The following is a 15,000-nucleotide window of genomic DNA, read 5'->3' on the forward strand; positions in this document are numbered from 1 at the left end:
GACAAAAGTAGTGGATGAGCCCAATCTTGCCATATATGGAGTGTACTTAACCCCTCAAAGTAAATGATAAAATGCATACATTTTCTATAATCATTACCAACTATTTTTATAATGCAAAACATTTTTTGAAACATGAACAGGTCAATAATTGTGCTCATTTGTGGCCGTTGCACTTCCTTTAAGCCTATTCAAGGGGTTAATACATACTGTTGATAATTTACTTCTCTGTCATTCAAAAATAAGTGTCACTAATTAGAAAAAAGGGAATCACTTACTCTTCTCTGATTATTTAGGATATCCACATTTCATAACATTAACTTCATATATTAAAAAGTTCTAATAAAAATAATGATTCAGGCACATAAAGGACAGCATCATTAGTATGGACGGTTTCTAATTACACCAAGAGGTAGAGGACTATTCATAGTACAGTTAATCAGGAATTCAATTATTAAAAAATAAAGCACATCTATCAGTAATCACCCATTTTACAAATGCATGGTAGGACACACCAAAAAATGCATTCAGATGACTTGTAAAACCACAGAAATTGCTGCGATACAAATCACCCTGATCATCCCTTTCCATCGATTATTAATAGTGTATAATTGCACACGTTCCATCACAGTCCGTACTTCTTTCGTAGAAGGTCAACGTAATCTTCACAGGACCTGTCTAGGGTTGGCAGCTGCTCCTTCCGCCAAAGTGTGGCTTGGGGTTTGTCGTCTGTTCTCATGGACCTTCATAATTAAACAAATAATCAAATAAATAAATAAGAATACTGAAATGAAGTATTAATATACAGATAAGAAGAAAACAGATAAATAAAAGTTAATAAATGAAGTACAGCAGATGAGCTTAAAATAAATATGAGAATGGATATCACTGCCCCATTTAATCACAATTCTTCCAGTATTTACTTGTATGATTGTATTATGATTTTAAAATCAAGATGTCAGTGAAAAAACAGAAATTTTAATGGTACAGTCACTTTATCCTTGCAATATTTACTTTCATTATTATTATTATTATTATCAATATTAACATTATGATCATTATCACTATTATCAACATTACTCTCATCAATATTACTTTTATTATCATTATATTACTAACTTTATCAATTCTGTGTGCAGACACTTTCTAACTCCATCCTAGTACTGGGAATTTTAAATCTACTTCTTGCTCATTTTTCCTCAGTCCTCAAGGGCATTCACAGAATTAAAACAATACCTTTAGTTTACACTCTTACAATGCTCTACTGCTCCTGCATCTATTCTCCTATTTACATAATAATATAAAAATACTGGCACTACTTTCTTTTACTATGAACATTCCTTCCTGTATTTTAAATCATAAATTGCTACTTCAAAATATGATCACCAACGGTCTACTGTTTTTTGTGCTTCAAATACACTTTTGTATTAAATGATGCTAAATAATTAAGATGATCTTCCTGCATTTAGAGGTATATACTCACCTGAACTCACAAAATTATGTCTCTATAAACTATTTTACCAGTGCCCATCCTTTTTTCAATAGATTTTTCACAGTATCAAGTAAAGGCAAACAGCATTACATATAATGACTTACACTCCTTTCTTTTGAATTTTACTAAGTAGAAATATTACTTACTCTATAAAGAATATTAACCCAAGTCCCCAGATACATACATACTAAACACCAGATACCAAATAATGCATCAAACAATTAGAAAATATATTACCTTGGCCTTTCATCAACTGAACTTAGGTACTTGTTGAGGGTTCGGTCCAGTGTGTCCGAGTGAGTATAATGGTAACTGTCAATATTGCTAGGAGCCTTTGGAAGGTGCATAGACGAGGGTGGTGTTAGCTGCCCCAGAAATGTTGATGAGGCAAAGGGCGTCTGGCAGGATATAAGAGAAAAACAGTTGAAGAGATCTGGCGTTAGTAAAATGTGTTGAGACCTACAACAGTTCTCTGTATTATAAAAATAATACAGTAATTAGAGTAATATAAACAATGACACAATTTAATTCACTATAGCAACTAAAAACAACTGCTAGATGAAACTATACTTGTAGTAATTCCAAAACTCAGAATGCTTCAAGTTATAGAAAAATAGTTTTGCATTCATACCTTCCACATCTCAAACCATGCTAACTTACCTGCAGGTGAGCATTGATCTCACGGAGGTTGATGGAAACGGATTCTTCTTTGGGTTTGTTTGTCTGTGAGTTTTTGTGTATGTGGTTATGTTTGGTCTGCACTTCATGTTGGTAGAGATCCATGAGCCTGTTGTGCCGTGTTTTCCATGTATCTTCCTCCTCACTATATACACTTAGTTTTGCCCGCAGCCGTATTATTTCCTCAGATAACCTCGAGATTTCGTTCCTTAGTCCCTGCTCTTGAGTTTCTTTGAGTTTGGCTTGGGACTGCCGTTGCTGACTCTGTTGGTCAATGAGCTGGTTTAATTCAGCAAGTTTGTTGCTCAACTCAAGCTGACATTTGCTCTCAATCTCAGCCTGAAGGTGGAGAAGTGTTGCTTTTGGCACATATTCTCTGGGGATCTTCCTCTGCAACTCCATCAACTGCTCTTCTGCTCTCTTTTGCATCTGCTCAGCTAGCTCCTTCTCCTGCCTGATCAGGTCAAAGGACAGCTTCTCTCCTTTCAGCACCATGACTTCCTGTTTCAGCTGCAGCTTCTCTTGGTTTATGCTCTCTATTTTCTTCCGGAGTGTTTCTATGGTGTCATTGCTATTTCTGATCTCAGCCTCTAGCTCTTTCTTTTGGTCGGTCAGATCCTGCAGAGATTCTTGATTTTGTGTGGCTTCATGGATACCTTGCTGGAGGTGTGTGAGACTGTCCTTGGTCTTCCTCAGCTGCTTCTCAAGTTCCCCTTTGGAATTTCTTTCCAATCCCAGCTCTGCCTCAGTTTCTCTCAGCCGCAGTTCCAAACGTTGAGCTCTGTTGCATTCTTCCTTATACCGGTTTTCTGCATCCAACTTTTCCTCTTCCAGTTTCTTTATTTCTTTCTTCTTATCTGCAAGACTGTCATCATCATTGTCTCTGCCTGTTGGAGGAGTGCGGAGCATGGGAGGCTGCTGTCGCGGCATTTGTATGAGCTGGATCAACTCTTGGACTTTGGCCTCAGAAATATCCTTAGCTTCCTTCAGGCCGTGCAGCTCCCCCTCGTACCACTGCCTCTGATGTTGCTCTGCCTGCAATAATGCTGAGAGCTTGCCATTCTCTGAGCTGAGGCGGAAATTCTCCTGACGGATCCTGGAGGAATCATCATTCTGGCTGGCTGTCTTGAGTGCTACTTCGTGAATTCTTTCATCCTTTTCTCTGAGTGTGTTCTGTGCTTCCTTCAGCTCCCTTGTGAGAGACTCTATTGTCTGCTGGTGGTGGAGCTCTGTCTGCTGTAAACGTTCCAGATTTGCAATCTGCAAAATCAAAATGAAGTTTTTATGTGCCTGCCTACACACAACAGGGAAAAATATTGAAGTATAAATCTTAATAATTAATTTAATAAATTATCATCAATGCAAAAAGTGTTTACTAGCTAGCTATTTTAAGCTCACATGAATTTAACCTACCATTTTCATTCAGTTCATAATCTGAGAAGAAAGATTAGCACTCACCTGAAAGCGAACCTTCTCTTGAAGTTTTTCTTGACTGCTAGAGAGTCTATCCAGTTCCAGTTCTTTATTGTGTAAGGAATCCTTTAACTGCTGCACTTGAGGCCCATCCTTTATCATGGGTTTCTGATGTATAAAGCTATGGACATCTTTTTGCAAAGATTCTAACAGCTGTATCATGCTTTGGTTCTGGAACTTCAGACTTGACACTGCTTGCTCATTACTGGCTTTCAGGGATGATATAAGAGATTCATCAATGATTCCACTGGCAGAAGGCAGACTCTGGGATGCTTCGAGGGATGATTGCATGCGCATGAGTCCTGTCTGCATCCCTGCGACCTGGGTGGCCATCTCTGTTATTTGCTTGGATAGCCAGGACAGTTTTTGGTCCTCTGCCAGATTAGCATGCTGAGAGACTTCATTAATTCTCTGCACCAGAGTCTGCTGGAGTCGACGTAAGTTATCTTGTAGAATGAGGAAATTTTCCTCCAGTGCTTCGCTCAGGTTGGTGTTTGCTTCAGAAGACCGGGCTTTAAGGAGGGACATGACCTGCTTGTTGCTCTCCCTGATGCTCTTCAAGTCTGCATCCACCTCTGTCAAATCCAGTCTTGACCCTGAATCAACAGACTGCAGGCCGTGCTGTAGAGCCGAGATCTTTCTTTGCAATTCTTCTGACATTCTGTGAACCTCATGCTCTACACCTGACAAATCCTGATTGCTCAGACTCTTCTCGAATGATGACACGAGGGACCTCTCCATCTTCCCCAGCTTATCTGTGATATCCCTGCTGAGGCATTCTGTTATGCCACTATCTTCAGGCTGGTTAGCTACAATCGCCCTCTTCATTTCAGCAAACTTTGGCATTAAATCATCCTTCAGAGTCTCAATAGCATGCATATTATAGTCTTTGCTTGTTTTGATGGAGTCTGATAAGCTCTTCAGACTGTAATCATTACTCTCCTTAAGATTTCGGAAAGATGAATCCAGCTTCTCCAAAACATCTTGTTCACTAGATCCCCTCTGCCTCTGTATCTTATTCAGGTCATTCCTCACCTCTTCAAACCTTGTGACAAGAGAAGAGTTTACCTTCTCAAGAACCTCTTGAATCTCTCCTGAATTATTTTTCTCCCTGCTTTGGAGAAGTTGCGCAGTTGTCTCCAGCTGCAATCGCAAGGATTCCTCAATGCGGTCCATAGCACTGCTAAATTTCTGTTGAGTATCTTCACACTGCAGTGAAGATGCTTGCTGGAGAGATGTCTCAAGGCTGCTTCCAATATTTTGTATCTCCCTAATAAGACACTGACTAATATTCTCTAGGGTAGAGGTCTGGTTGACATCAAATGTGTCTGTTATTAGAGTTTTAACATCGTTTGAAAAGTTAAAGAGTACCGGTTCAAGCGCTGCTGTTATATCATGAACACTAATACTAGGGCTCATCTCCTGCTGGCCATCTGGTGACTTCCTAGGAGATGCATCTTCCTGGAAATCTGTCTGAACTGCTGCTTGCCTTCCAAGTGCTGATGTCTGGCATGGAATATCTTTAACTACCTTCTTTGGCTGAATATGGCTATTTGAACTTGTTAAGTCAGTCTGCACAGTATGACTTTGGACAAGGATCTGAGTCTGGCATGACTTCACAACAGTTTCTGATGTGCACTGGACACCTGTGCTGATGCCCTGTGGGTCCTTACACTCTTCACTCTGTGTTTCTGCATCTTGAACATTGCATACTTCATTCTTCAAACTTTCTTCTGTTTGCGTTGACAATGATGATGTTTCTATCTGCCTGGCTTGTTGAAGAGGCACACTTGCAATGCTTTTTGTCAATAAATCTTCCTGAGTCTCAGTTTCTGTCTGAATCTCTGCATCCACTGCATCTGGTGTAGAACATACAGTCTGCATTGCCACATCTGCTTTTTTGCTTTCCTCTGGCTGGATGTCACTAGTTGCTGTAGACTGTGATGCAAAATAACTTTCCTCTGTCTGACAGCTCTTCATGGAAACAAACCTGTAAATGAATGTGGAAGAGCAAAATAAGACACTGATCATGTCTTTTCAATATTCTTTGCAGCTTTTTCCTTTATCATTATTGTCATTACATTGTCATTAAAAGTAATAGTTTTATAATTAGTCTATCATTATTAACATTTTAATTATTGCTATTGGTGTCATCCTTATTATTTATAATAAAAAAAAAAAAAAAATCTCTTACTTAGTCTGAGATGAAAGTTCCTCCACTTTGCTCTGAAGGATTTGATTCACACGTTCTTTTGTCTCCAACTGCCCCATCAATGAATCGACAAGTTCCTCTTGTTGCTGGGCATGAGCTCGTAAATGCACACACTGGTCTTGCAACTGTACACACTGTTGCTGAGCTTCTTCAAGCGACTGGTCTTTAAGTCGAGACGAATCTTGCTCACATTTGCCTCTATATTCATGCTGTTTGATTCTTGCCATGAGACTGGAGATCTGTTAAATTGAAAAATGAGATACATTTTAAGAAAGAAGTACATAAATATTCCAAAAAAAAAATTAAATTTCAGTCTTAAAGCAATGAGACTAAATATGAATTTCTAAGTGTATTTACCTTTTTAATAATGAGCATTCACAATTAGTTACTCACCTCTTGCTGCTGGTGCTGCATCTTTTCTTCCTGTTCATCAATGTGCTTCTTAAATTGCTTCTCTGTCTGCTGCATGTGGGATATCTTCGTTTCCTGGGCAGCACGTCGACCAAACTCTTTCTCTAATTTTAATCTCAACTCTCTCACCAAATCCTGCAGCTGATTGATGTTATTTGCTTCTGGTAGAGATGACAAGGGAGTCAAAATAGAGTCCTTCAGCCCCGAATTGATATGCGTGCTCTCTTCAGTTTCTGTAGATGCCACAGACATCATGTCATCCGCATCATCTGCACAGCGAGGGGTGGTCAGAGCGTCAGGCACAATTGATTCATCATCACTGAACAGAATGCTGCCCAGACCGCTTGAACGTCTTATGCCGCTCCTGGAACCCTTCCTGCTCTGAGGTGTACTGGTGACTGGAGGCTCTCTCCTTGGAGTAGAAATGGGAGCTTCTGGTCTCTTGGACGGAGAGGCATTGTCATTAGCTTGACTGGCTGATACTGGTGACACTTGCTCCTCCTTAGACATCTGTCTGGGAGTTCTAACAGTTGCTCTACTTCTTGGAGATGATAGAGATTCTTCCAGAGACACAGAAAACTTTTCTTTGAGAGACTGGACATTACCTTTACCCTCTGAAGCTCTGACCTCTGAGGAAGTTGGCATCCTTCCCATCTTCAGGGGTGAAGCTCCTGATGGATCCTGTGTGTGGCTGGCCTCATGCCTACCTGGTAACCGTGTTTCAATTCCTCCCAAGATAAGATCATCATCACTGACATCTCGACTTGTATTCTCAGGTTCCAGTTGATTGCTAGTCTTCATCATCTCTTTTTTTCCCTGGTCTTCTAATTGCTGTTGTACAATATCTCCTTCCTTTGGGACTCCATCAGTCTCATCTTTATGCACATCTGCTTTTGCTTTTGCCTTGACATTTTCATCAGACTTTTCATGCTCAGGTGAATCTTCTGAACCAAGGTTGCTTGTGCTGGAGTGGAATTTCTTAGGGCTGATGCTAGCATTTGCCTCCCAAACCTCCTCCAATTCTTGCATGGTTCCCTCCCGCCCTAGAGTTCCCACCACTGTTGATGGGGAGTTTGTGCGTGAACTGGGGATTCCTCCGGCACCAAGAGAGACTTTGCTCCCACCGCTTGTGCTACTATCTGAGAGCTTTCCTTGGGCAGTGACCTCAACTCTTTTCCTTTCCAGAGCATCTAATACTTCTTTCCCATCATTTGCAGCTACCTTTGCATTTTCTGTAAGTGAGGAACTGCCGACATTGTTGTCTTCCTCATTTTTATTGTCTTGGCTTCTGGGTGAACTCTCAAATGAGGAAGGGCTAAACTTCTTTTTCGTTGGAGTTAGACTCTTTCTCCTTGGAGGCCGACGTGGCGATGCTACTTCTTCATCCGTGTCACTGTCAAAGATGCTGGAGCTCTTGCGTATCATTTTAGCTTTCAATGGGGACCTCTTTGTGGGTGATTTCTTTGGAGAAGGCTTCTGAGGAGAGACATTCCCACCCTCCTCTTTGGCCTTTGTGGGAGAGCGACTACTCAGAGGGACTTTTTGATTATCAGAATTTGAGAAGTCATTAGAAGATGCCTCATCCTCAGATACCTTGGGAAACTGTCCTCTTGGTGATACAGAGGCTGGAGACCCACCAAAGGACTCACCACCTCTCACACTGCTACCAATGGCCTGTGAATTTCTCCGGCTGACTGTGACTTTTGTTGGGGTGCCTTCGATGGGTAGCATGGAATCCTCATCTTCAAAAGACACTTCTTCTGATGAGTGAAATTCCATGTTGTCTAGTCCCAGGTCAGCCAGCAACTTGGAATTTCCAGCCCGAGACTCAGACTGCTTAGGTTCGCGATTATCAAGCAGCTCGTCTCTCCTGAGTTTTGGAGAATTACTTTCACCGTGAAACAATGAGAGTAGTTTTTTCTTTGGCTCATCTTCTTCAGATGATGATTTCCAAGAATGATCTGCCTCCGAAACCTTTTCCTTCTTACTTTCCTTTTTCTTATCAACAGCCCCCTCTTCCTCACCTGTGCTGACGTGCTCGAGAACTCTCTTTGGTTCATCGTCCTCAGAGGATGATTTCCAAGAGTCGTCTGCACCTAGTTCTTCCTCCTTATTGCTCGTAGTGTCTTCATCATTTTCATTTGCTGGTTCTGAAGCTACACTAGAGACGCTAGCATGAAGGCGAGGAGGCTTTGGAGGTCCAATAATACTCCCAGGTTCTGGAGTGCTTGAAAAAATGTTATCTCCAGAATCATCAGATGAAGGCAGGAACTTAGTCAAGTTGATTTTCGGCTTCTCTTTAATGGACGCAACATCGCTGTTATCACTCCAAGAATCACCTCCATCTTCATCCATGTCTCTGTCTCTTGTTAGGCCCACAGCTCCTTCTTCTTCAGTGCTTACCTCATCACTTATATTTAGCAAGCCTTGGGGAATCAAGCTGCTGCTCCCTCCATCGTCCATTAGGCTTTTCAAACGTTGGTGTAGCTGGTTGTGGTTTGTGAAGCGAGCATAGTCTGCAGCCGACCATTTACTGGAATCAACAGGGTTGACATCTGCACCGTTGTCAAGAAGGGACTCAACCACCGGGGCACTGCCGATCTTTGCAGCAACCATAAGAGGAGTGACCCCCTCCTTGTCAATAACATTCACACTTGCACCATGTCTCAGTAAAGCTTCAACTGCCTCTAGCTGATTCTCACTGCATGCTATGTGTAAGGGACTGCGACCAAGGGAGTTCTGGTCGTCGTACTCACACCCACAGTCTAATAAGAGCGTCAGCAGTTCAGTGGCACCTGTTCTGGCTGCCAGATGTGCAGGGGTGTTGCCTTGGAAGTCTGTAATTTGTGTGTCAACCTGAAATAGGAATTGCAATGATGAGCTACAGTCACAATTGTTTTATGAGTGATTATTGACAGAACACTGTAGATGGTATTAAAAAAAAAGAAGCCACTAAACTTTTTTAACTCTTGTTTACTATTTCTATCAGACATAAAAACTAATGAACTCATCATGCAGCTGATTAGTGTTAACTGTACATACTGTGAAGGATTTTCTATATTTGATTATGTCAAATCAAATTTTCTCAAATACAAGGAACTGAAATTAAACATATAAACATAAACCACAGAGATTCCAAAACCCCAATCTCCCTCCCCACTCCTCTTCTGTTACTTACTCGTCTCTGCAACAGCATCTGGACTACTGGCAAATGGCATTTCTCTACAGCTCGGAGGAACGGAGTCATGCCACAGCTGTCCTGCATCTCCACGTTGCCTTTGCTGCCCAAGAGGAACAGTATGGTATCTCCATGACCTTGCGATGCTGCATGGTGCAGTGCCGTTTTCCCCTCACTGTCCTGTGCATCTACTGAAATCTAGGAGTCATGGAGAAGAGTTGCATGAATTAATCTTCATTGGTTTTATTCCTCTGACCTAAATGATGTATGTTATTATAGCTTGTAGAGTCTTTATAAGAAGATTGCCTAACTTTTCATTTAGTCGTTTATCTTATTGATATAGGTATACAAAATCCTGACGTGTTCCTGTAGTGATTATTTAACCATTTCTTTAATAAAGTGTATTTTGATTAATTTGCAGAATCCAATAGAAAACAGAATTTACAATGCTATATATACGAGTATACAAACTCTATTAGATAGGCAGGAACAGGCAGTTAAGATGCTCTGTAATGAACACTAAAGAGGTTCATGATGCCATTATGTCACCTGCATGAATGTCACATGATGATCAGTGTCTTGTTTTTTTAATTTGATATATACATTAACTTGATGGATGACTAGCCATAGTTCACATGCTTACACCAGTGATTAGATCACTCAATTCTGTTTATGATAACAGCGACTTATATATCTATGTTTTCTTAAAATTAGTTCATTAAGTACTAAACAACACATGAAGTCTGAGTAAGCAGCTGAAAAAATTAGAGAGGAAACAGTTTAGGCTAGAGGGTAAAGAACATTCAACTGCTCATGGCATGTGAGGTTAACATATGTAGTCAGTGTGGGAAAGTAAGTGTACATTTTCACAGGTGTGAGCTATCAATTATGAAGGGATTAATACTACTTCTCTAATGGACTACACAATTACATTCAGAATAATAGTATTATAAATTAGTGTTTCAGAATGAGAAAAAATTGCTAATGGTATTTGCTCAGGAATATTTATCTATGAAATTATACAAGACACTGCCAGTAATCATACACCCCTTTGAGCAAATGATATAAAACAAGACATACAGTTTAAGACTTATCTTTCTTTCTTCATCTGTTTCAGGTGATTTATAAATAAAAATAATACCCATACTTCTGCATGTGGCATGCTTTCCATTATGCTTCATTAGCTGTAATATTTCACTGGACAAAAGTAGAAGCATATTGCTGTTTATATATATATATATATATATATATATATATATATATATATATATATATATATATATAAACTAACAAACAAAGTATCACTTCATTCTCCTATAAAGTGATACTTGTGACTCCATGTAAATATTCACCAACATTTTTTTCCCCCTAAACTTAAAATATTGTGTCCACCATTTCAGATATACTCATGGAGAAAAAAAAAAAAAAAAAAAAGAGTATTTACCTTTTTAATGAACTTTTTGAGCTTGGTTACATCACCCAGATAAGCCCACTTGTGCAACTTGGTAAAATTCTTGTCCTGTTTGCTGTAGGGATCGACTTCTGTCTGTCCAGCTGAGAGATTGCTGTTGTATGAGTCCAAAGACTGGCTCTCGTAGCTAACATAAGAGCCTCTGTTGGGACTGCCAGAGGAGCCGTGCAAAGAGCCTGAAACACTCCTCCGGGAGGTACTGAGGGCGGCAGGAGGGGGTGCTCCTCGTGAGGACGAGTCATCTTGGGCAAGGTTTGTTATAGATCCAAACACACGTTTGAACTTCTTCATATCTTCGGAAAGATTATGTATTTTTATTTGTCTATGGAATTTTACTTACAATATTTATTTATTAATTTTCGTTCTGTGGAATATATCTATCTTTTGTTTGAAAAAGTGTAAAGGTGGAATATTTTTGAAACAGTATAAAGAAGATTTTCAGCAGACTATTGATGCTTTTCATACTCACACATTTTCACTTTATTTTCTATTTATATAGAACATGGGTTTTAAATGGTTTTTATAAATGAGTGAGAGTATTTCTTTATTTTTGTGGCTGCTTAATGTTGTATAGACTCACCTTACTGATCTCGTAGAATTCAAAGAATCCTAAGGCAGAGGAATGAAGCATAAAGTAATGTCATCTGGGCTGTGTGTCATTCATGGTGGTTACTGTCGGTGCATTGATATGGTTGTGCTTCAGTTGTCAGTGAAGAAAGGACTGCAATTAAAGGATAATATTGCATTAAAATATATAAATGTATGTAAAAAAACGGTAAAAGTATAGTTAAAAATACATGTTTAATAAAGAGACTATACACACATCAAATCAACAGCATCTGTGAACAAATGCTCACACACACACATTGTACATAGGTCACACGTTTGTGGACCTAAGTATAATCATTCTCCATTCTTTTTACCTGGTCTTGATGTACACAATAGGTTCATGAAAATTATAAATATTTTACACATATCACTTCTAATTCTATGCATTTCCATACCTAGTTTTTGCTTAATCTTAACATTATGGATGGACTAAGCTAGGGCAAATTGAAGAGGATATTCTTGTTGAGGAAAGAATGTTGTACTTGTTAGTACAAGAAATAATCTGCAGACATGAACAGTAATGCCACAAATAATGAAAAATATCATTACTCACAATACAAATGCACTTGGCACTCCCAAGTTTTAGCTCTAACTTGCCATGCATACCTAGGCAAAGACAATGTTTGCCGGGAGAGACCAGAGACCTCTGTCAATCCTCCCCTTGGACAGTGCCAGAAGGGCATACCCAGTCACAGCAATTTAGATTGTTGAATAAAGTTTGTGATGTAGAATTGTGCATCTGTACTGTAAAGAATTACTCAGAATTACCCAGCTTTTCAAGCGCACACCACATATATTACGTCTATAAGAAAGTTCCAATCTAGAGCATGGAAAAAAAGGATTTTTAAAAAAAACTTGCTCACCAAACTAGAGTATGGTAGACCAACACTTGAGCAAATACATACACACTAACACCCACACTTTTTCACAATGCTACCCCCACACCAGAGGAACTTATCCATCTTTAATTTTTATAAATAAAAACAATGCTGAACAATATTCAACACATCATACCCTGGAGCAATAATTTTTGTGTTATATACTGTACACCTTATGGCACTGTTGTTGTGACATCACGCACTAAAAGTTCTACCTTCATATGTAGCATGAAATTTAATGAATTCAATAATACACTCTTCTGCACAAATGACTGAATAACCTACAAATATAAAGATAATCCAATACAGAGAACTGTGGCCCCAACAGTAATTTTATATAAACAGTAGTAGTTTTAGTTAATTTACAGTTGTGGCCATTATGGAAACACAAAAGGCTGCCAACTGATCTTCCTAATTACTAACTTGCAAAAACATAAAAATTGCACAGGCTGCCGAACGTGTATGAAGAAATCTCACCATTGTAAACAAAGCCCTCGTATTGAATTTCATGCAATTTCACAATTTCCCCGTGAAACATTTCTCTCTCATTTTCAAGGCTCTTTTGCCGTTATGCATTCTTCACCTATATACGTTCAGCATACATAGAGCATGCATGTCTTCCTAAAAACCCAATTTTTTACAACATTCTGCCTCAAGGTTCAAATACACGGACAAATATGTGCGATTTATTCCTGTGTTGGCAACTGTCGTATAAACAAAAGCGCTTTCCTTCACATCTCGCTGAAGGTTTTAATTCTTAATATTTATTTACAGTAAAATAAATGTAAAAAACAATTTCTCTTTCTTTATTTACTTCTGAATTATGCGAGTAAAATAGAATGGGACTCGTTTATAAATTGGTCAAACATTTTTAAACATAAATAAAGGTTCGCACACATTAACTAAGCTTTCTCCTAACCTATCAATATCCTTAAGAGCATTGATCTAGAATAGTTACTCCTCTTTTTTTCTACTTGCATCTATAGATTAAATTATAACAGCATAGGCACGATTGACTCGACAAAGAAATTTTATAGCTAAGGATTTCCCGGCTTCCAAGAACGCCCTTACGCGAACGCCGATTGTAAACAAGCCTCGTTCCTTCACATCCTCCAGCATTTCCTCGCATCCCAGTTCTTCAAAACACAAACCATGAGGAACGAGGAGAAAATAGGAACTTTAGAGGACACGGCGCAAAAGAGACGAGAGAGGTTGCTTGCCCTGAAGAGGAAGAGGCAAGGAGATTCTGAGGATAAGGATGATAATGAAGAAGAAAAGGATAATGAAGAATTGCCTTCCTCTCAGGTCTTGTTTAGGTAATGCTGTTTGGTTATGAATTATGTGATCGTTTTCCACTGTTATGATAATCTTGATTTGTGAACCAGCTCACTGCAAGTCACATACACATTCGTCTGTGTATGTGAATTGTTGAGTCATTATGTTGCGCTCGGAATTCCTTGTCCAACTTGTGATAGACAAGATGTTTTTACCATTCAGAACCCCACTTTTGATAATTGGACCGGTCCCTCTTTCCTACTTTGTAGCCAGGCAAATAGGACGAGATGACATTTGTATAATTTGTACAAACAAGGGTAGTTGTAGGTAACCATAAGATAGGTAATTTTATGGCCTTTAAATGTTCTTATCAAAGATTACTGTAGTGTGTGTCAGGTTGAAGGCAAGTTACTGTGCATCAGAGTAATTACAGAATCTATGCAGCATGTAAAATCAAGATCCTGGTATAATAAAACAGAGATGTATACTTACGAATTTTGTTGCATTGTTGGTAATAAAGACCATGGAGGGTTATGAAGGCAGCCATATTGTCCTGCTGGTCCTAACAAGTTGTCTGCCCAAGCAAGAAAAAGAGTACTGAATGCTGCATTATCAGCATATTATTACTTGACACTTAACCCCATCCCAAGGGGTCACACCTATAGGCGTGATAATAAACTGCTCGAAATGTGGCATGCGGCTGTCCGCCCCGTCGGTGCGCCAAAGCGCTCCGAGGCAGTGATTCAGCTTGATGTACCGAACTCATGCGCTCAAAGTCGATGCATTGCCGTGGTTCGCCAGAGAGTAGAGTTTTTTTTTAGTTTTCTATACCCATCACCAATGGGTTAAGGGTTTTAGAGACTAGAACATTCCTTCATATGTCTTGATATGATTAGGATTTTTTTTTTTCAAAAACATTATTTATTTTGTTAGCACCTTTCCCTTTTATTCCAACAGATTAGAGAAAACTGGTGCTATATTTTGGGGAGAGAGGGGACACAAATCATATGATATGTTGTTTTTTTCAGTTAAAAAGAAAAAGAAATTATGTAAAATTTGATTCTTCCAATCGCTGTCGAGCCTCCATGGCTGCATGTACTATGCCAGACCAAAGAATCTTCACAATTTACATTCATGCATGATATTAGTTGTCTAGTTGTGCTTTATAAAAGAAGCACAACTAGTACACCTGCAACTCTTGACACTTTACATTCTACACACAATGCTGGTAAATTTAGTTAAAAAGTATTCCTAGGCCTGCATATTTCATACCCCTTGGAAAAGAAAATGTTTTCATATAAGCTCAAATTTCTAAATTATTTGATT

At 39.2% G+C, this 15,000-nt stretch overlaps 2 protein-coding genes across 4 annotated transcripts in view; one reads left to right on the top strand and one right to left on the bottom strand.

The window, feature by feature from the left end:
- The window catches only part of LOC125046628, a 14,601-nt gene extending 1,511 nt beyond the window's left edge, over nt 1-13,090 (bottom strand). The window contains exons 1-10 of one of the 3 annotated variants that reach the window (XM_047644461.1): nt 12,877-13,090; nt 11,494-11,633; nt 10,886-11,209; nt 9,442-9,639; nt 6,246-9,119; nt 5,835-6,091; nt 3,626-5,630; nt 2,150-3,427; nt 1,727-1,887; nt 1-740 (exon numbers count right to left, since the gene is read on the bottom strand). The exon at nt 1-740 is cut by the window's left edge and continues 1,511 nt beyond it. In XM_047644461.1, coding sequence (XP_047500417.1) covers nt 623-740; nt 1,727-1,887; nt 2,150-3,427; nt 3,626-5,630; nt 5,835-6,091; nt 6,246-9,119; nt 9,442-9,639; nt 10,886-11,203 — 7,209 coding nt within the window. In that variant the 5' untranslated portion in view covers nt 11,204-11,209; nt 11,494-11,633; nt 12,877-13,090 and the 3' untranslated portion in view covers nt 1-622. The other 2 variants (XM_047644460.1, XM_047644462.1) reach the window with 2 other exon arrangements.
- A 400-nt stretch (nt 13,091-13,490) lies between these two features.
- LOC125046724 (coiled-coil domain-containing protein 12-like) overlaps nt 13,491-15,000 on the top strand; it is a 2,635-nt gene continuing 1,125 nt past the window's right edge. The window contains exon 1 of the mRNA XM_047644623.1: nt 13,491-13,715. Within this exon, the coding sequence (XP_047500579.1) occupies nt 13,552-13,715 (164 nt within the window). The 5' untranslated portion in view covers nt 13,491-13,551. The remainder of the gene's footprint in view (nt 13,716-15,000) is intronic.

Source organism: Penaeus chinensis, chromosome 39 (assembly GCF_019202785.1).
Source record: "Penaeus chinensis breed Huanghai No. 1 chromosome 39, ASM1920278v2, whole genome shotgun sequence".
Lineage (NCBI taxonomy): Eukaryota > Metazoa > Arthropoda > Malacostraca > Decapoda > Penaeidae > Penaeus > Penaeus chinensis.